The sequence below is a fragment of the Zonotrichia leucophrys genome, chromosome 2, assembly GCF_028769735.1.
Source record: "Zonotrichia leucophrys gambelii isolate GWCS_2022_RI chromosome 2, RI_Zleu_2.0, whole genome shotgun sequence".
Lineage (NCBI taxonomy): Eukaryota > Metazoa > Chordata > Aves > Passeriformes > Passerellidae > Zonotrichia > Zonotrichia leucophrys.
The window spans coordinates 79,112,795-79,134,786 of record NC_088171.1 but is presented as its reverse complement, the minus strand read 5'-3'; the positions used below and the strand labels follow the sequence as shown (position 1 = coordinate 79,134,786).

At 41.3% G+C, this 21,992-nt stretch overlaps 1 protein-coding gene across 1 annotated transcript in view; it reads right to left on the bottom strand.

The window, feature by feature from the left end:
* Window positions 1-11,053: 11,053 nt before the first annotated feature.
* ANKH (ANKH inorganic pyrophosphate transport regulator) overlaps window positions 11,054-21,992 on the bottom strand; it is a 97,634-nt gene continuing 86,695 nt past the window's right edge. Inside the window, exons 9-12 of the mRNA XM_064705487.1 lie at window positions 15,438-15,567; window positions 14,679-14,802; window positions 14,004-14,103; window positions 11,054-11,723 (exon numbers count right to left, since the gene is read on the bottom strand). Of these exons, the coding sequence (XP_064561557.1) occupies window positions 11,607-11,723; window positions 14,004-14,103; window positions 14,679-14,802; window positions 15,438-15,567 (471 nt within the window). The 3' untranslated portion in view covers window positions 11,054-11,606. The remainder of the gene's footprint in view (window positions 11,724-14,003; window positions 14,104-14,678; window positions 14,803-15,437; window positions 15,568-21,992) is intronic.

Below are 21,992 nucleotides of genomic sequence, written 5' to 3'. Positions count from 1 at the left end.
GCTCCAGCTGCCAGGAAAATGTCTGCTCACAAGACACAGTTTTTATGTCACCTAGAGGAAGGAGGCCCATTTCTGCAGGACAGCCAGTGTAGAGAGCTGATAACTGCTGCTTGGCTTTCTCCTGGGCTGTCAAGCGGCACTCAGGCTTTGGTTTTCCTCCCTGTGGCTCTCCATGTACATTGCAGGGACTGGGAGAGTGTTTGCTGTGGTCGTCCAACACATCCTCATTCAGAAGTGTCACTTACAGGCAGTGGTGAGGCTTCTGCTCCCTTAGTGCCGCACCTCTGTTAGTGTCAGCACTTCACCTGTCTGTGCTGAGAAGCCTTTTCCTTGGCACAGGGCAGGTCTTCCCCCAGCCGCACAGATGCTGTAGATCTACAGCAGAGCTGCATTCTGCCACCTTGCCACTGATTTTTGAACACAAAAGTAAATGCTGTGCAGAACCATCCACAAGTGGGAGGGTTTCTGTCTGGAGTTGGGCACCTTCTCATCTGAGGTCTGTGCAGGCCCTTGGGGGGAACAAAATGGACTATATTTCAATATACATCGTTAATGGAAGAGCTAATTGTCATCATTACTGATGGAGGTCAGAGGAGGGGCTGCTGATGGGTGTGAGGAGACTTTCAAGACTACAAGCTAAGAATATGAAGCAATAATGCTATTTGCTATCATAATGCATATCTTACTTTTTCCCTGCTTCAGATCAGGCCCTAGCTTTGTTGGGAAGAGTGAAATAAAGCCTACAAAGTCCCTGAAAAAGAAAGCTTCATTTGAGAAAGGTCAGACTGGCCTCCATGTGACTCTGTTTGTGCTGTTTGGCCCTGCTTAGTCTGCTCAAGAAGAAGCAGTGCGGCAGCAATTCTCAAACCTGTTCCTAACAGGCTCTGGCCTTCCGAGCCATGGGATGTTTGCTCCCTTGGCCTGGCCTCATGAGCAGCACAAGGGCACTATCTTTTCCTGAGCCTTACCCAAGCTCCCTTTTCTTTTCCTATTTATTTTTTAGCATGGCCTCCTGCAGGAGCAGTGCTCTGGGCAGGGAGAGCTCAGGAAGGTCAGGGACCGCTCTGTGTGTGGGACAGCCGTGCCAGCAGCCGGTGAGCCGTGCCTGGGAGTGGGGCAGAGACTGATCATTTGCTGGGGTGGGTACCCTGATTGTGTCCTCTGCCCTGCTCAGCCCTCCTGGGATCTGTCCTCTGCCCTGCTCAGCCCTCCTGGGATCAGACAGGAATGTGACTAGACATAAGGCAATCCTCTTTGCAGGCATGGCTGGAGAGCGGGAAGGGGGAGCTGGACATAGCTGGTGAGAGCTAGGTCAAGGCCCTCTGAATGTCCCCTGGACAGCCCTGCACGGAGGTCCAGGAGAAACAGAGCTGTTTCCCAGCCCTTCAGAGATGCCAGGGACATGACAGGGTGGTCATGGAGCCCCAAAGGGAGGAGACAAGAAGAAACAGGCAGGAACTGAGGGGCTGACAATGTGCAGGAAACCCTAAGGCTGGATCTGCCGTGGGCCAGTGTGAGGAGAGCTGTAGCACCAGGATCCCAGGGATTCTTACCATGGTACCTCTCCAGGATAATTTTAAAACCAGTGGTTGTTCAAGTGTCAAAACACTAAAAGCCAGTCTTCTCACTGGCTCTGAGTGACTCACATTTGGTCATTTGGGAACACTTAAGGAATGTGATCAAAATAAATAAACATTTTTGATTAAGAATGCTTTTGCAACTTCATAAGGATAGCTTTGGTGACCAGCCAAATGGTCACCAAATGAATCTTCTCCTGACACTTGAGTTTGCCTTGGCCTGATGAGAATAATGCTCTTCCTTTAAATACTAAGTGTCTGTTTAACAGGAATGACAAAAGTATTTGATTTGGTATGGAAAAAATATTGTGACCATGGTATTTCCATATCAACGACACTTGGAGGCTTTGTAGAAATAAAGAGCTTTTCTTGCATCATTTTATGGATACCTTTGGATTTCATTAACTTCAAGTTAAGACCTTGCAGTCGGCAGCATCATGCTTGTAATTCAAAAACATTTTGAGTGTTGGATTAATTTCTCACCAGGAGGTACATTTTTCTTGTTCCAAATGAGAAGAGCATTTTAAACCATGTCAAATGATCAGATTTAATAAAACAGAAGAAATCAGAATCATGAATCATATGCAAACTGTTAGAACTTTAATTAAAGTAATTAGAATATGAAAGCTATCAGACAATATTGGAGCACAGATCCCCCTCAAAGAAAGCATGGATCGTTCTTTTTAACAATGCAAAAACGTACATCTATGTTAAATACATAAACAGCACTCAATTTTAATGCAACATATACTTTTATACTTCTGACCTTAGCAGTCATTTTGAAAATGTACAAAGTTTTAACCTTCATTTTTGCTTAAAGAAAACCCACATGTTTAAAGCAAAGCAGAACAGTAATTAAAAAAACATACCAGCAGCTTTAGCATGTGCACAAATTACAGAAAGCAACATTTATTTTGATATAAACTAACTGGAATTCTACAAGTATGATAGAAAATGATGCATGAGGTAACATTTCATTTAAAATCTAGGATCCCTGTACTGTAGTTCCAAACAGTGCTCTGGCTTGACAGCTACAGTCCTTGCAAAATTGACTTGTTTAAGTAGTCGAGGATGGCTATTAGGCACACTGCTTTCATAAAGACAGCTTTATCCTAAGAAAGAATCTGATGTTGATGCTGAAAGATATTCTAAAAGAAATTAAAACCCACTGATACCTCTCAGGTGAAATATGTATTTGCCTAGTTCTCAGATTTACCTTCAAATTATAGGAACAAACTGAAAAATGGGGCCTTTTCTCTACAGAAGTTTGTTGATAGAGAACTGACCCTAATCTCAGGGCAACTTTGGCCAAGTGTGGCTAGCTACTGCTTTTGCCTCTTTCAGCACTGTTAGCCTGCTGAGAACAGAACAAGATGTTGTCCTGCAGAATAATCCATGGTCAGAGGGCCAGGCAGGGAAGAGATGAGGCTCCCAAACTTCCTTTCCCCTCTTTCCTGATCAAGAGTTTGATTTGATTTTGGGTTGCCTTTTTTTAGGATACTGCTTCCAGACACTACTTCTCACTCTCAATTCCAAAAGTATTTCTATAAAACTAAAAACAAGTCAATTTTAGAGAACCCAAAGGCACAATTAGAACACGCAAAGATGAATTCAGTATTTTTAGGCATTTCTGTGACACTGTTCCCTGTAGTACCCAAGCATCTTTCACCAGCATTAGTGAATGTTTTCCTTATAGCACCTCTCTGAGATTGGAGAACCCTCTGTGCTTGTGGTATCATGTTACATACAAGTGGTGCAGTCTGACCTTGCATGATGTGGCCAAAGGTATCTTCGCTCAGAAACTGCCTCAGAACTGAGACCTCCTGGGAATTACCCAGGGAGCTACATGGTTTGGTTCTCCTCCATGATGGCTTCCTGCTGGGAAGAGAAAACAGTTCTTGGCTGCTGCTTTAGGTTCTGCTCAACATTGGCAGTTTCCTTCCAGACTGACCTTGTGGCTGGCCCTGCTCAAGGTGCAAAGTTGGAGAGAGGGCTGTGTGGCACTGGCTGTGTGGCACTGGCTTCTCCACTGCAAAAGGTGCAGCCACCTTTGCTCTCTGCTGTGCTCCTAGCGCTACAAAGTTTGTGTTTCTCCAGTCACTGGGATCTTCTAAGATGCCCAGAGAAGCTTTCACTAAAGATAACAAATGAAGGGCTTCTCTCTTGGCCCTCCAGTATGGTCCCTGCAGGGTAACACAGTGCAGGGTGCTTGCAAAAGACACTTGAGCTCTTGCAGCCACCTGTCCGTCTGTCCACATGCACACACACACTCCTCTGCACTCACATGTGTTCCTTCCTCCTCAGGCACACTCAGAAGCTTTCTGTCCCATGCAGGGGAAACAAGTCTTTCCCAAAGGGAATGCTGCTGAGCTGTGCTGCCCAAACCCCGTGAAATGCATTTCAGCCATTCCACCACAGAGAGCCAAGTCCACTTTGAATTTCTGTGGCCTGTGGTGGTAAAATCCCTGTCAAACAGCTCAGGGGGCTTTGACACTGCTTGCAATCCCAACTTCAAGTCTCTTATCACAAACCTTCCGCAGGTGTTTGGCTTCACAAAACTAAGGCAGAGGCAGTAACACCACAAAATAACCCAAATTATCTAAAATAAGGGAGCAGACAGAGCAATGTTCTGAAAGATCAAAACCTGACATGATTTGAGCTTGATTGCCTGCATGATAGTGGGGGCTGTTTCTGCCATTTGAAACACAAGTTAAGCCTTGCATCCTGTGCATTTGCTTTTTAAAAATATACAAAGATATTGCAAATAACTTCATTAAACCAAGTGAAAAACTTGCTGATGGTAAAAAGCAAGGAAATGTCATCTACAAAAATAGGTATTTTTAACTTTTTTCGAGATTTTGGTTTTGCAGTTTTGTGGTGCCTGCAAACTTGTTGGATAAAATCAGTTGATCTAAGTAACCAGTTAATTTATTGCCTGTAGCCTTCCAATTGTTTTATTATAGCTTAGGAGGGATTTTTTGTTCATCATAATAGGCACAAAAGCAGAGTTACATTTGCTTTGGAGAGCAAACTACAAAGTTGAGCAATGAACTTTAGTTCTAGGCTCTGCTGTTCTCTGCATGTACACATATACCTTACTTGCCACCCAGGCACTAGTCTCCTTAAAAGTTAATGAATTTTTATTCTTTTTCAGTTCTGCATTTTTTCTTTGCATTTCTGTTGTGGGTTTTTTAATGAATTATGGATAAAGCTGCTGTTCCAATTTTTACATCCATTCCTAAGAGGGGATTTATATGCTCTCATTTACAGGCAGGCCAAGCCATTCTATTAGATAAATGTAAGTATTTACTTTGCATTACCTTGATTACAAAGGGGAGTTATGGGAAAGGGTAGCTTCTTTTAAATGCTGAATGATGCACATGAAGAGAGGTGGGAGGAGCATGTAGTAAGTGCAATTGCTTGCTGTTTCCAGGCAGTTTTGCTTATAGAGTTAATGGGAGAAGTGCAGTACAGTACTCAAATACTTTATCTGCAGATACAATAGCTTGTTTTTGCTTTGCTCTCATTGTGGGCTCCCAGAGGGTGGGAGGGCACTGCAAAGCTGGCTCTGCAATACCAAACTTTTGTCATCAGCAAAAGAATCTGTGCAGCTCAACATTTTTGCTCACACATCTACATTGTAGGCCCCTGTTAGGCACTGTCTCCCAATCCTGAACTAAAAGCCTAAAAAAGGCAAGCAATCTTAAGTCCTTTAAGATGAAGGGACCTTTCTAGGTTCCTGGTTGAATCAGAGAACAATTTAGGTTGTAAGGGGATTGCAGGCAGTTTTCTTGCTAAATCCCCCTCCATTCAAAGCAGGGCCACCTTTGATACTGGACCAGGCTGCTCATGTCCAGATGAATTTTAAACCTAATGGATTACCCCTGTTAATTAGACTTTTCAATTCATTATACATTCAGTTGCGAAATACACAAAACCTGCATGTCTCAAACTATTCTGTGCTGTTCTAGGATGCACTGCTAACTTTGCTGGAATAGTCTGGATAAAGGTTTTCACTAGGAAGTCACAAGGTGGCTGGAGTTAAGAAATTAACTTGAATTAACTCATTTAATTCTTGATTTTAGCTAAAGATTCCCCCCAATTCCTTCTACTTTTAGACTCTCCTTTCCAGCTTAGCAAATGTGAAGTAAAAAACAGTCCATCAAAGAAGAGTTCTGTTGTAAGCTACTTTTTAATCACAGCATTAGTTGACATTCAGTCAGCATGACTATTACATTTTTCTTCTCAAAATGCCAAGAGACAAAATAAGCCTAGCAGGAACCTTCAGAAGAAAATGAGGAAATATCTGAAGACACTGGACTTGGAATGACAGAAAATAATGAGGTAAAACTAATAAATTGATTCGAGCAGTGACAAGGTCTGTTAAAACTAAAGAAAAGTTTCCCCTTGGGATTACAGACAAAAGAGCACCTAGAAATAGAGGGCCATCCTTCTGTTTTACTGAGATGGATTGGATGTCATGGTTATGAAATGTGGAGACTGAAGCTCATTCTCTAACCCTGCAATTAATTTGCAGGAACTGCAGCCAAAATGCCCTTCTGTGCAAGTCTGTGCTCCAAGCGAGCCTAAAGCTCCATCTCTCTGCCCCCGTACTTTGTCTTTGGCCTTTTTGTTCAGAAGGTGCCAATTGCTGAGAGGTCTGGCAGGGGTTTTGCTGAGGATTGCATCTCTGCACTGACAATTGAACTTGGCTCTCCAAAGCAAATCCACACAAGCTGCCTGAGCTTGGAGCCAGGGCTGCCCTGCATCCCATGCCCTCCTGCTGCTCTGCAGGGCTGCTGCAGCTTGTGGCCATGCTTGGAGCCAGTTTGCTGCTAAGCTGACAATTCTGCCTTGTTTCACAATGCTGCCAGGCTCCTATGCAGTGTGTTGCAGGGCACAGAACAAATTCAGAGCTCCTCTCCCTACCTGGGCCTCTACCACAAGTCCCCACAGCCTGTTCTGCACTGCAACCCCTCCACAGGACCTTACTGCCTTCAAAACAGATGGTTTGCTATACTCAGTAGAAAGCCAAACATGAACAAGGGAAGGTAATCCTGACATTTTATGGTTAAGCTGGTATTTGGGACATGCCAATTTGCTACCAAAATTGCGATAATTTTCTCATGTTTAATTAATACTTAAGTGACATTTCCCCAGTGTAGCCCTGTCAGTTCCTCAGAAACTGGAAGACACCTCCTTACTGCACATTATAAAACCTGCATGCTGGTTTATTTCTGCTTCAATCATCTCCAAAGGTGTTTCACACTCCTGTCTCTGAAGGCTCCTCTACTGGGAAGGAGGAAGTGGTGTTACACAGACACACTGCTCCTCATCCTCAGTCCTCTCCTGGGCAGCTGAAAGGGAAATGGTGTTTTCTGCCCTTTGATTCCCTCCTCTCCACACCATGCTGCTGTCTTTAGGAGGGATATACAATATCTGTAAGATTTTCAACATGTCCTCTTTATCTCCCATTCCAGCTCACTAATCTAAATCATGTTTTAGCTTAATGGTATAAGGCCTGCTGTTTCATTTACTCTTTTGGGTAGCTTAAATTGCAATTTTTAAAAATGGCTTAGTACTAGTCCCACATTGAGATCTTGTGTGTTTAGACTTGAACTCTCGTTCCAAGGAACGATTCAAAGGTCATAACAAACTTGCCTGCGCAGCACTCTCCTATACACACCCATACACAAATTCCAAGGCTTTCCAAGGGTTACTGCCACTGTCCCCAGGAAGCAGCCAGCTGCACTCGAGCCTCTGCCAGCCATGCCACAACCACAAGGCCTGGGTGAGGGCGGAGCCCATCCTGCCCTGCAGCGTCCTGCGCTTCTCCGGCAGGGGCGGCATGCCGAAAGTGCGGGACGCTCCCTTCCCCTCGCAGCCTGCAGCCCAGCACAAAGCCGTGCCCGACGCCTCTGGCTGCCCTTACTGAGAGCATCCATCCTTTCTGCCTTCTTTCCAAGCACGAGGCGCCATCCCATAAAAGAAGGCGCTCCTGCCTTCAAAAGGTTTCTGTTCGTGGGCCGTGGCCTGCCCTGAATCAGCTGCATTCACCAGCCAAGCCTCCGTCTGGGGCTGCTCCTCCCTGGCTGCACATTCGGTGGGACACCGAGCAGGAGCCAGACATAAATCTCCTGCTCAAAGGAAATATTTAGCAGCAAAATGAGTGGAAAACAAAAAGACTTCTCTGTTACTTACCCAGTGCTCTCACTTAGGGCGTCTCTATCTAAAGAAGCAGGGATCTGAGCCCTCCTGTGTGGAGCGGCTGTGCCAGGGGGATGGGGAGCGGGATGTCCCAGGCCTGGGAATGGCTGCTGCACCCACATGGCTTCGGGCCCCGGCCCAGAGATGCACAGCTTTGTCCATCGAGTCCTGTGCTTGGTGAGCCTGAGAGCCTGCTTAGGGCAGGGAGGGGGAAAAACCTGCAATGTTTTCTCTTAATTCTGAAAAAGGAAAGCTCAAGACACATGAACACAATTTTATGTACTTATTAAAAGCTGAGGAACATGAATCCACAGCTTATGGGTGTTCTGCCCTTATTTCCCTCTGTGTGAGCTGCTCTGCAATACAAGATGTAAGATGCAGATCAACTTTTTTTTCTCTTTTTATTGTAACTTTGTGTAATGCAGTCTGGAAAGGCCAAGTCTCCACATGAATTCACTGAGATGACGGTGCTCCAGCTCTCTGACACAGAAACAGGATGGGTTTCTATTGCAAAATAATTACCACAGAGATAGATAACCATTTCATAAGCAACAGCACAAGGGAAACACAGCTAAGCCATTGCACTAGAACTCAAGGAAGTACTTTTGGAAAGGAGGAAGTGCAGGACAGGGCATGTGCCAGCATCTGCCTGACAGAGACACTGTCAGTGATGCTCTCACTGGGGCTTTGGCCACAGAGGATGCCTGCCCACTCCCAGCCTGCAGCCCATCACACACTGCCTGCTTCACCAGCCCAGCTCAATTTGCCACTAACAGGCAGCAGGAGGTCTCAGCAGGTTGCTGAAGCTCCTGCCAACAGTCCCAGAAGCAGGCCCAGTGTCTGCAAGGGACAGAGGGAGAAATCCCTCCTCACTGAGCACCCTGCCTGCCCACCAGCGGGACCAGCACGAGGGGCTGGCTGGGACCCGCTCCCTGCAGAAATGTCATCACATTCTGTTAATCCAGCAGAGAAATGTAAAGAAATACATGACCTGCAGGAAGCAGAAAGAGATGCAATGCACATGTCCTTATGTCTCTGCTTCAATTCTTGCCCAAATTTCACCACTCCTGTGCTCACTCAGTATCTTGCAAAGTAAGGGACTAAGTAAGTATTACACACACAACTGAAAATTTATCTTTTACAGTACCATTAGTTTAGCTCTGTATGACAAATAATTAATTTTTAAAAAATCTGTTTATCTTTTATCTAAAGTACAAGCCTCAGTGTTATCCTTTGTTTTCAGATTTTTACTTTGTGGTGCAATCATTACCTTGAAACCTACACTGGTAAGGCTCAAAATTCTTCAAAAGTACTGCTGTTTGAATTTTAGTCATGTACCAAAAGAAATGCACACATTACACAAAAATATTTTCCTGCTTCATTTCTACAGTTCTTGAAAAACTGCATCTTGTGGACTTGGAGACAAATGTACTGGAGACACCAAAACTACATGAATAGAGGAGACCTCAAATGGTCACTGTTATCTGTGACTGTCTATATACACCTTATATACATATGACTGTCTGAGAACCTGTATTCATGACTGCGTACAGTTTGCATCCTGCACACATTAATTTGTCTAAGGTTTTTTTTTTTTTAAAAATTGTTTTACTCTACCGTCAAAAAGTATTTACCCTGTGGTGACACAGCAAACGTGATTACTGGTTTTACTCTTACCCTCCCAGCACCACTGCTCATTAACCATAAACTGATTTAGCAAATCTGTCAGTTAGCACAGTAATGTCTGATTTTTTTTCTTATTGTATTTGCATATGTAACAAATTGATACAAATCTTTCCAATAAAATGTAAAGTTCATTGATACAATGCCTTTAATGATGGCCGTAACTGGTTACTAGTCAACTCAGTAGTTTTGTAGAGACATTTTTAGCTGAACTTGGAAAAATAGGAAACGTATTGTAGTTTAAAATAAATGTACATAATATACAATATATATATATATATTTATACACATGTGTATGTCTACATACACATATACTGATAAAACATTTAAAGTAATGTTTAGTTTTGATCAGTTCTCTGACTGCTGGGACTACCTGGCAAATAAATCTAGAAACAGAATTTGTCCACAATTAAATAATAATTTCCACAACTTAGAAAAATATACTTTTACTAAATAAGGTTTAAATTAATTGATTTATGGATATAGGATGGAGGATCATGGTTTCCAGACTCTGACATGATTAAATCTGAAAGGACCCAAGCTCCTACAGACCAGTAACAAGTGCTGCCCCGCAGCCAAACACAGAAGAGCACAGAAACACAAACTGCTGCCACAGCAGCACTGGTGACACCCAAAACCTCCCTGCTTCCCTCACCTCTTACACAGCCTTCATTTCCACCCAACCTGAGTCTCCCACCCGACCTCACGCTGTATTTAAGGCGCACTCCAGCCACAAGCACAGCTCCGCAGGGCTGATGGGGATGGCTCCTTGCTCCCACTCAACACTGCCATGCGAGCCAACAGATCATCAAAGCCCCTGATTTTCAGCTTGGAGGACCATCAGTACTTGAGCTTCACCACATGGATTTTGATCTACTGCATAGGTAAATACGTTACAGCAAAACATACATTTGTGTGTGTGTGCGTGCATGTGTATAGAAGTATATATACACATGCACACACACGTGAGTACGTGTACATCTCTGTATAAAAAATTTCATGGAACTATGTCTAGTAATGTTATCTAGCATGGTATCCTGCATACGTTATCTGATCTTACTCTTTTTTAATATAGAGGCACCAGAAATAATTATAGAGAGCAAATCAACCTTTAAAAATTAAAGTTAGGTCAGTGGACAAGAACTTTGGTAAAGCTCGTCAATATTTATTTTTGTTTTATTCAAATACAGTCAAAGTCTATCAGTTGCCATCACCCTCTTCACAAGAGGAAAGTGCATGTTTTTTTCCTAAAGAAAATTATATGTAAGGTGGGACTTAATGATTCAAGAAAATTCTGAATTAAATGTTTATATTTTTCAAAAGATTACTATCTTTCCGATGGAATGAAAGCTAAATAGAGTTCTTGTCCTGTGTGTATTTTATTTATCAAATGCATATATATATATAAAAATATATATATATGTATGTCTCTGTTCATGTACCTATGTGTGTATATACACATCCACACACTTTCAACATGAGAGAGGAACCTGTTTTTCTCCACTTTTTATGGGGAGACTCCCACGTTCCTCCCTGTCTTGTACCCTGTGCAGTATAAGCTCTAGTGATGAGGCCAAACAAAAAGATATAGTTCACCATAGTATATTAGTTTATGTAGCAAAGTCATTTTCAAGCAAGTAAAATAAAGCTCTGTATTCCAAACTTCTTTTCCATTTCTGATCAAGAAAAGGAAGGAGAAGGAGAGAGGGGAGGGAGTGGGGTTATGGCAGTAGCATTGAGCCAGTGGCACGTGGCGGTGTGAGCGTGCGAGCGCAGGTCCGCACACACACAGGCGCACAGGAGCAGGGCTTTGGTTGACAAATGCAGATTGTCCAGAGAAGGTGGATGCATAAGTAAGGAAGACTCTACAGTGATGCAATTGTATCTTTTACGCTTGCATGGAGTGAGAAAAAAAAATTCAATTGGAAAAAAAAAAAGAAAAAAAGAAGCAAAGACCTCTTTTTAGGTCCCTCATCAGTGAGAGCATACTCAGTATGCTAGAGAATTTATCTGAAACCTTTTAAATCAAGGCCTCTTTATTACAAAAATAAAAACGAACAAACAAAAAAGTATGAGAGACGACAAGATGCTGAAGCGTCACTCCAATCGTCCCTGCAGAGAACAATTGCATCCCATTTATTATTCATTCTCTTCTCTCATTTCTACGATGTCTGTCATTTCCTCCGTGTGAGGCATGTCGGTCATTGCAGAGTCTTCACCTTCTGCAGCTGTCTCATTCTCATTCCTCTTCTTTTTCTAGATTGAAACAAGCATCCAGAAACCTATCAGTAAGTTGTGCATGAACACACTCCCATCAGCTTTGGACACTGAGGTGGGAGAAGTGAGGTGAGAATATGGTTTGTTAGAGTATGTTATTAAAAACTAGAATATTTGTGTCATATTTGTGGCTTGCCACTAACGACTTGGCTTAACTTAGAAGATTTCTGTAGCCTTTCTGGGGCCCAGTTTTCTCCTTTCTAACGTAAATGCAATCAGGCATTTCTTATGCTAAGCGACATCCAAAACAGGCTTCAGCAAGACTGGAGGGAAGAGAGCATCTGGAATCTTTTACATCATAGACTTCTTATTTAAAAAAAGGAAGGAAAACAAAATGTGAGGGAAGAAAGGCTTCTCTCAGGAGGGAGGCGAGGTGGCAACCTAATTTCTCAAATGTCAACCTTCAGGAATTTTACAAGATGTGAGCATTCCGGCTTTTCTTAGTGTTGCTGATCCACTGTGATCTCTTGCCTCAGCAAAGCAAAGTAATATTAGAATATTTTTGGCCAGAAGGAGCAGGAGGTCATTCAAGAGTCCTATGATTCATCCAGGATGTCCTGGATTAGTAAAGCTAAGAAGAGTTCAGGCCCCTAAAAAACAAGTTGAAGCATCTGTTCCTTATTATCCATTTCTCAGCAGGCTGACTAGTTTTACTGAAAACAATTGTACAGCTGACAAAATATTCCCACAGGTATTATTGATTCAGCTGAGATGGGTGTATCAGAGTTCCAGAAGTTCAGAGGTGTCTACATAACATTTGATCTGCAGCTCTCCAACTGCAGGTCAGAATAACCTGGTGTAATAGAGCTACTGGTTGGCTCTGCCACTGTGACACTGAATAAAGAATAAATTAGGCTGGCACAATTATTACTCCTACTACCTGCACTCACCACTGAGAAAAATGACGCGCAACATCCCTGGTCAGAAAGACTCTGTGAGCTACTATGGTAACAAACTAGCAACGAGGATGTTGTGAAAACAAAGGTCAAGACAAGTCATTTCAGTGTCTTAAAGTTTTACTCTTCGGTTCTCAAGGCAAACATGATAAATTAATTATGACAGACATTATGATTCTTCTGTTGTCTTATGAACCTTGTACACTTTGAACTCGTGCCATGGCCATGCACTGTCAACACATATCAAAACTGATTTTAGGTGGTTCCAATATAAGGCTTTTAGATATTCCATCTTCTGTAGTTTGGTTTTTTGTTTTAAAATAGAAGTGGTAGGTATTTCCACTTGGCACTTTCTAAGAAGTCTAATGAAAAAAAAAAGTCACTGCATAGCTTATATTTTCTGTTTCCATCCACAGAGTCCTCCTGTACTACAGAATGACATACACACCTTGCTGGTTCTGCTTGGAGCTGGACATAGTGCCCTACATGGTGCCTTGAACACATAACTGAGAGGGAACAACATGCAGGTACTGCAATGTACCCAGACACCCAGCCAATATTTACCCTGTGTTTGACCTAATTTAGTAGAATCTTCTTCAAAATTCATATTTCACTGGTACTCCACACATGCAGGATTGTAGTGCTTAAAGTATGTAAAAAAGCACCTGCTTAATTATTTATAAGCTCTAATTGTCAACTGCTGCAGGAATATGTTTTGTTTTAAGCCACTCCTCTGGACAGCAAAAAACCATAAGCATCTGTGCTTCTTGTTGACTTTCAGCAGAGCTGGTTTTATAAAGAAATAAAAGTGTATATACAGAGATATATGTACTACATAGTGTATACCCACAGATGTAAATGTATACACTATGTAACACTACATAACACCTTCCATGGGAAAGAACTTGGAACTCCTTGGAACTTTAAGGCTTCTTCCAATCCAAACCATTCTGTGATTCTATGATTCTATATACATATAGATACACATATTGTAAGCTTGGATGAGTAGTTCCTATGCCTACATAAAGATGCTGAGTTGTACTGCAGCAGCAAATATACAGCACAAAACTGCTGGTGGTAAGGACAGGATGTCCATGATACATGTGTTTTGAGGAGCAAGAGGCTCTCTGACTGCAGACCAGCATGTCCCATGGCCTAGATGCCCATTAACAGCTGGAGAGCACCTTTTGGTTTTATTTCAACCCAAAGACTTTCCCAGCTGCACACTTCTGAGGCTTGACAGGGAAGCAAACCAAAGTGAGAATTCTGGGGAGTTTCGTTGCTAAAGTGTAACTTAATCTGAACTAAAACCCACTCTATTCACCACCTGCTTTCATCAGATGCCACAGAGACTAATTCTTACCTGTTTCCTATAGACGTAACAGGCTGCTATTGCAACCATGGTAGATTCTCCTACAAAACCAGCGAGAAGGGATCCTACTCCAAGAGTGGCTCCATGAACTCTGTTGGAGGCGTAGAAAGAAAGCAGTCATTGTTGTGTGAGAGTGCATGATTGATAATTACATTTTCACTGGCATATATAACCACTCTGATGATAGAAATATTTTCTTCAAAGACAAAATACACTGCCTAAGAGAATAACTGGTATTTTAAAGGACTCGTTTGTTTTTAATGGCTACACTGTTTAGTAAAAGAAGCACACTGAATCAAATTATGGACTAAGAATTTAAAGTCTTGTACAGAGTGCTGTAGAATAGATTATTAAGCTTATAAACAAGATATTGTTCCATTAGCTTTCTTAACAGTGAGTTTAATAACATGGAAATAAATTCCCCTTAGGATACGTTTTTGCCTCTTTGACATTTGTGTATTTTTTCCAAATTGTGCCTGTCTACAGCAGTCATGCTTGTACATTTGTAAATGTTTCTTTTCCAGATAGTGACACTCTTTAGGCCTTGTATCATGGTTAGTATTTGGAGAAAATGTTCCCAGCTATGCAAATTCAGCTATCAAGTGACAGGGAAGAGGAATGAAGAGGAAAGGAAATACAGGGGTTCTGTGAGGAATAATGATTTACCCTAAGTAAGGCAGCACGATGAGACTGGTGATGAGGACGATAATCCGCAGCACTGAGCTGGGTGCCAACACAAATGTCTTCTTCAGAGTCATCAGCCAACCAGTCAAGTGTGCTCTGACAGTCACTGTTCATAAACAGGGGAGAAAAAGAGGCAAGAATAGTAAAAAAATAAAGTCAGTAATTTCATATGCAGCTTTTCCATGCAGAGAGCACTGTTCAGAAATAACCACTGCAAAACTTACTGCTGATAATTTTGCACCCTACTGGAAAGCAAGTAGATCTTATGTTCAAATTGCTCTAACATACTGATTTGGGAAAATGAAGAAAAAAAAATCTGTTATAGACAGCACTTGTTCCTAAAAATTGTTCTCTTTTAGAGAACAATTTATTGGTCCGTCCATTCTGTTTTCTTCATTAAAAAAACCCCAAACTGTCCCCTTCCTTAAAGAGAAGTTCGACCAAGGAAAAATTTCCATCTGGCTTCTGTGTGGTATAAGGTGTAACAGGTACAAAAAGGGTATCTACATGTACTTATTATTGTTTTTGTAGTTTACCTTTATTATGAAACTGTTTTGTCACATAAGCAGAAAAGACTAAAAGATGTTGCATTTAATTACAAAGACAGAAATCTGAAACAATTTGATTATTGTCCACTTTGTCTTGCTCTTTGATAGAAGTATTAACTTTTACTTTATAATGCTTATGCTCTGAAGGAGCCACCAAGGTTACAGAACTTTTATTTTCTTTATATTTTTTTACCTGGAAGTGGAAAAAAGGAGAAGATGCGCAAAGGAACAACACACAGCTCTGCGAAAGCGAAGTCTACTCCAATTATGTCAACTAAAATCTTCTCTGACACATTTGGCGTCCAAAACATCACAAAACAGAGCTAGAAAGAACAAAATTAAAAAATCTTTATATTTCAGAAGGGAAGCACAAGAAAAGGTAGGCCCTCCTGGACTAAAATATTTGTTTACTTATGAGTAGGTAACTCTACTAATGGTAAATATACATAGTATAGATTTATATTTAGCTTGCATTTGAATACATGTGTGTACATAAGAGAGATGCCTTAACTTCAGAAGCAATTCCTACTCTTAATTTTCCTCACATACCAAGTGTGATGCATAGAGAAAGAATTTTTATGGTTTCTGCAAGTGGTTGTACTTGAATGGTCTATTGTTATTCAAACAGTAAACTCCCATATTTTTACAGCACTTGATCTGGTTAAAACACTTGTACTCCTAAACAGATTATCAAGTTTTTCAGTAACTAAAGATTTGAAGTCCTCCAAGACCCAGAGATCTGACCTGAATCTAAGAGTAGGGGTTTAAATTTGCTGCTGGAAAGAGTACTGTTGGTATGCAGTAAGTCTGCAGCAAGGCAAAGGTGTTCAGCACAGTCCTGCAGACATGGTGCTCTCAGGCTACAAATCCACTAAGTCTTCTTGTTCTCATTAAAAAGTGTGCTGTTTACTCCATACAGGAAAGGGAGATTTCCATGAAAAACCCATGCCAATCAGTACAGTGGTAGTACATGCTGTTTAATTTTTTGGCCAGTCCTGAGGTTTCCATCTGAGTTGAAGGGGGTGTTGGCAGCTGCAGGTCTGGCTTCAGCTCAAGACACTCACTGAAGAACAGTCCTGACAGTCCTTACAGGACTTTCCCTATAAGAAAGTGTACCTTCAGGTACACTTGTTATTTAATTTTTGTGATTTTAAAAATTACTTCTTATTGTTATTCTTGTAACAATATTCTTGTAATGATTATTCTTGTTATTCTTATATTGTTATTTATTTTAAAGTGAATATTAAGGAAGTAAGCTGACTGAATGGTGCAAAACTGGGGACCTTAAATGCTCTGGCATTCCTCTTGTCAGGTTACAAATCTGTGTACCCTGTAAATTATGCACATTGGCTGTACAATAGAGTCTGTAAGACTCTATAACCACTCTGTTATAATTTAGCCTACCACCTAGGATCATAGCAGATAGCTGTTTTCTTTTATCCAGTCACACCCTTACATGCTCAGATGACTTTTCAAACCAGTCTCTGAAGTCCTACCACCTCTTAGACAGCTGGGATTGCATTCTCATTCTTTGGTAGGGTGTCAGAAGTTGTCCCTTCTCCTGAGCCTCCAAGCACCCAGACTGCAGGAGCTTCCCAAGGCCTGTCACTGAATGGCCTGTGGGAGGTCCCATGTTCTGACCCTCTGTGTGGTGAATAAAACATTTCACACTCCTGCATAAAGGCCCATCTTCAGTTTTCTTCTCCACTTCTTAGGATAGGAACTACTATTTTTTTTTTTTGTTACAATTGCATGTTTTACTTGACTAATTTGATGCTGTCTTGCAGTGTATCTCCATCACCTCTACAGAGAACAGTAAGTGGAGGAAAGTAAGAGCAGAAGACAAAAGAACTGAGCACTTGTTGTGCCAATCTACTTGTACAAGGTATGACTGAAGCAGAGGGGACATCTAGAGCAGAGGGGGTTGTGTGGTTGAGAATTCAGTTATTAAAAAGTAGCTGTACAACAACAGAGTGAATTCTTTCACTGCTGGAGACACCCTTAGGCAGACTGCAGTCACTTGCACTCTCACTGCAAATGACCTGTAAAGCAGTCATACAGGGAATATTTTGTCAAATCTTTCTTCAAAGCCCAGGAAATAAAGTAAGATATAAAGATGCCCACTCTTCATTTATAATTTGCTATTTTCATGAAAGCAAGGACCTTTACACTGTTTTCACTGCACAATGCCATTTAGTGCCCTAATGAGCAGTATAGTTGCTGCTGCTGCTGCCAGATTCCACACGTGTATGCTAACAGCAGCGCCTGCCCACTGCCAGCAAAAGGCAAACAGAGCAGTCTTACCCTCTGCAACAGCCACTGGAAAGTGTTGAATATGGTTAGAGAGGCAAGCAAATGAGTCACCAAAGGGACTGTGCTCAATTCTGCTCTCTCAAGGTTTCCTTCTGGCCCTAATAGGAACAGAGTCAATCCCCACCTCACTCCCACCGGAGTAAGGTCAGGTTGCCAGTCAGGGAGAATGACTCACGCCCAGGTGGTGAGTGGTCATTCCCCCTCAGCTGTTGCAAACTACAGCCTTCCCCACCCCTGACCAGCAGAGAGCTGTGCTGGTAAATGGCTGCAAAGAGTACTTACATGGCAGCTGGTGGGTAAAGACTGCTAAGCTCAAGAATAAGCAGTTTGAGGAGGTGAGGCATGGCAGCAGAAGGACCTTCTATTTTTGTCTCAGCATGCTTCCATCCTTTTGGTTGCAGTACTGATAACTAGTTTCATTTTGCTAAGAGAGCCCTCTCTATCATCTTATGGGATAATATTCTCAATGCCCAGAGGGAAAAAAGCATCAGGAAAATAAATTAATGCTTTGCATCATTCGAGCCCTCTGTAATTCAAATCCTAGAGTGCTTGCGACTTTACTGTTTCAAAGACAATATGTAGTGGAAAAAACCCAGGCTCTACTTCAGGCAAAGAATAACACTAAACATGCAAAGCAGGAAGGTATTTCAGTTGCTAATTTTGTTACAGATGGCATGTTCTGAAAATAGGATGAAGTCAGCTTTTTTGTGATTCTGAGTGGTCCTCAGGATGATTGCTGTTATCTCAGTGAAAGGTGATGCCTGACAGAAGACTGGAGAAGATGGTAACAGTAGTCCAGGAAAACGTGGCACAGACAATTAGAGATTGGCTCTACTGGAATACACAGTGCTGACTTCTGTGACTCAGATCAGGAAAGATTTTAGGAAGTAGATTTACCAAGAGGTAAATTATTACTACTGTTACTAATTATTATTACTGTTTCCTATGTTTCTCCTAAGTTAACCCTGTTTTTTCCCCCCACTTGCATTTCTATGCACGTCTGCAAGGTTAAATATAGAATAAATGGCTTGGTTAGGGTTACAGCTATACCTTCATTTAATCTAATCAAGAGATGAAGACTAAACAGTGAAAGCTTCTGCAGAGGCAAGCAGTGTGCATGCAGAGTGGCACTGCAGCTTCAGGCTGCAATTGCATTTTGCTGTTGAGTGTTGTACCTGGCAACTCTGCTGAGGCCAAAGCATTTCAGTGTTTTGGGAATAAGGACTTTTCTTGTAGAATTCTAGCAGCAGAGCTTATTTGATTTTCTGATGCCTTATGGTATGAGTGCAGCATGATATTAATAAAGGATAGTTTTGTTAAAGACTTTGATTATTTAACTGGAACTTCAACTGACCAGTGATGAGTGCTTTAAAAATACAGGAAGAAACAAAGATGTAAATAGCAGAGTGGAATGCTACAGAGAATAAGCAATTCTGCATAATGACAGTTGTATGTATTACCAATTATAGTGTCAACAACAGTTACCTAAGCATTTCTGAAGTTGTTTTAGTAATTTCAATTGATCTGGAGGGTTTTGGGTTTTGGTATTGTGCTACACAAGTAACATTTGAAAGACTTTACTAAATATGTCAAGAACTCACAGCACCATAAGGAAACTAGTGCAGCTGTACTAGCTCACATCAAAGCTCCAGCTAGATTAGTACTATCTCCCTGCTAAAGGTCACTGGGAGATGCCAAGGGGAAGGGCATAAAAAGCAGGGCAAGTGTAAGAGATGCCTTTCCCAGGCTGCATGGGAGTTATGGCTTCAGGAGCTCAGTAATCCTGGTGCACCTTCAGCCCATGCAGGTTTTATGCTCTGTTATCTAATATTAGTGATTTTTTTTCAATACAGTTGTGCACTAAAGTAGAAAATGCTCTCACTTGTGGCTTAGATAACTCTTCAAAGAGTTAGGCCTATTTTTATGTGGAACCTGGCTATCTGCAGCTAACAAATTCCGTGTCTAAGCATATTCAAAAGTCAAAATTAAAAACTTCTACTACCACTGAGCCTAAGAGAATGCACCAAATCTTTTTTTTTCCAATAGGGAAAGTACAGAACTGCTAGTATTCATTTCAATTTCTCTTCATTCTCTTAAGTACAATTATAGCATTTGACTTTCACAAATGATTGTGATGAAAGATTGTTCATGAGATTTTGTTTCAAAGGCTGCATGTGTGAGTCTGAATGCTTCTAGTTCTTGAAAAATAACAGTCTTTTCATAGGCCTTGCATCTCCTGGAAGCTGTTTCCATTTATTCTGGTTGCTGACAGGGATTACTAAACCTCAGAGACCCACTACATAATGGATTATAATACATTATGCTAACAAAGGCTATTGTCATGTGTATAGCAAACTGCAGGGTGCCAGACTGATTTGCCTTTCGGCAAACTTGTAGAAAACTGCCTATTTTTTGAGACGTTCATTGATAAATATAAAGCACAAAATAGTATCCCAGTGAGCTATGAAGAACAGTACAACTTTTCTAGATTTCGTGCAGTCTTCAGTAAGAAGAAACACTGGCAGATGACAGAGACATGGTGTGGCTCTATGTTCCTCAGAAAGAAATTAAGGAATCCAAAATGGATGTTTTTAAAAATAGGTTAGACATATGCCAACCTGGAATGAGTCTGGAATAACAGATTTTATTGTGGAAGATGGTTAACCTGGTAAAGGTTATTCTGTGATGAAATGCAGTTCCTATTTTTCTCCTGCAAAAAACCTCTCAGCAGATGTTTCATGTATTTTGTTAAACCTGATATATTTGCAGAAGTATGGCTGTCCAAGTCAAGTGTTTTACCCTAAAGATATTGTTCTATGTGTGTATTGAGGATTGCAGCTTAATTTAACCCATGCCTTGTTCATTTCCTATTACCATTTATGCTACATTGGTGCCCAGTGAGGGCAGAGGAAACCCACTTTGAAAATTATTGCACATCTCAGCTTTGAATTGCACCTAGGGTCTTTGGGATAGTATCAGCTAAGTTTTGAACTTTTACTACTATGGAAGAATATAAATCACATGATTTAGTCTTTTGAACTGTGCAATAAACAAATCAAAAAGTAGCCTGAGTCTTATGTGGTTGGATCTCCTGATTTGCCAAATGTCTCCATGGACTCTCTCTTTCTGACATAAACAGAACTTCCATAATTCTCTCTCCTTTCAGAGCTTGTATCGCACAAGATAAGCTCATTTCACAGATACATTTTTGAACTCAAGATAATATCTTGTTCTAACTAGCATTCATGTCAAATGCTGGATTTCTCTTCTCTGTTCAATAATCTATTTTGTAAGATGTTGGGAAAAAAAGTAGTTTAATTTGTTAGTGCTAAATAGCATTTTTTCGGCTATTTCAAATCCATACCTTCATCGACCTTGAAAATTTAGGTCTCTAAATGACTACATAGTACTGGAGCTTTTCACTCAAAATCTTACTCTAGCATCTTATTTTTAAAAGAAATTGCACTTCTGTATTTTTATGAAGTAAAAGTAGAAAATAAGTAAAGACAGTTTGTAACTATTAACTGCTTACTAGTATGGAAGCAACAGTAAAGTTAATAGCTACCCTCTTTCTCAGATTCCCCTGGAGCTGTGCTTCCGTGTTGCACAGAGGTGTGGCACAGAATACAAAGTCCTAATACCTCCTGAAGCTACCATGCACCTCTCAGTTGAAAAATACAGAAGGAATTCAACAGGGCTCTTATGAAGGAAGGTTATGCAGGTACTCATTGACTTACACAAAGAAGAGCTTTTGTGTTTTATTGTGGGCCAAGAAATCATAAAGTCAAGGTTTTATTACAAAGGCATGATTGTCTGTTGACAGGAAATTGTATCTAATTTACCATGAAAATAATAAAGTAAAAACCTTGTTGTGTTTAAAGACTTAAGCTTTTGGGTTTTTTTCAGTTTGGTTGGTAGCTGTTTTCTTTTCTTTTTTTGAAGCACAGTTGTATAAAGAATCATAAAGTTCTTTGCAATCTGTGGAGGAATTACTGGGTTTCACACAACACCAGAGGCCAGCATCACTGCCTGGCTAGAGAAGCTTGCTGCAGACCATAACCTGGTCCTTGCCAGAGTGAGCCTGCAGACTCGTGCTATCTCTGCTGTATTTCCTGTCAGACAGCAGCCTTTGCAGAGACACACCTGCAGTTTTGAGGAAATTTTGATACACAGCAAACAACCTGAATTCATCATCCCAAATTGTTGGAGACTCTGAGGCGTTAAGTCATGGACCACAGAATATTCTGAGCTGTAAGGGACCCACAAGGATTATCAAGTCCAACTCTTCAGTGAATGGCCCACACAGGGATTTATCCCACAACCTTAGTGTTACCAGCAGCATGCTCTGACCAACAGAGCAAATCTCAGGGCCAAGGCTGCTGTAGTCTGATGCTCTGTTGAGACACATTATGATGTGTGTTCATGGGCCATGTAA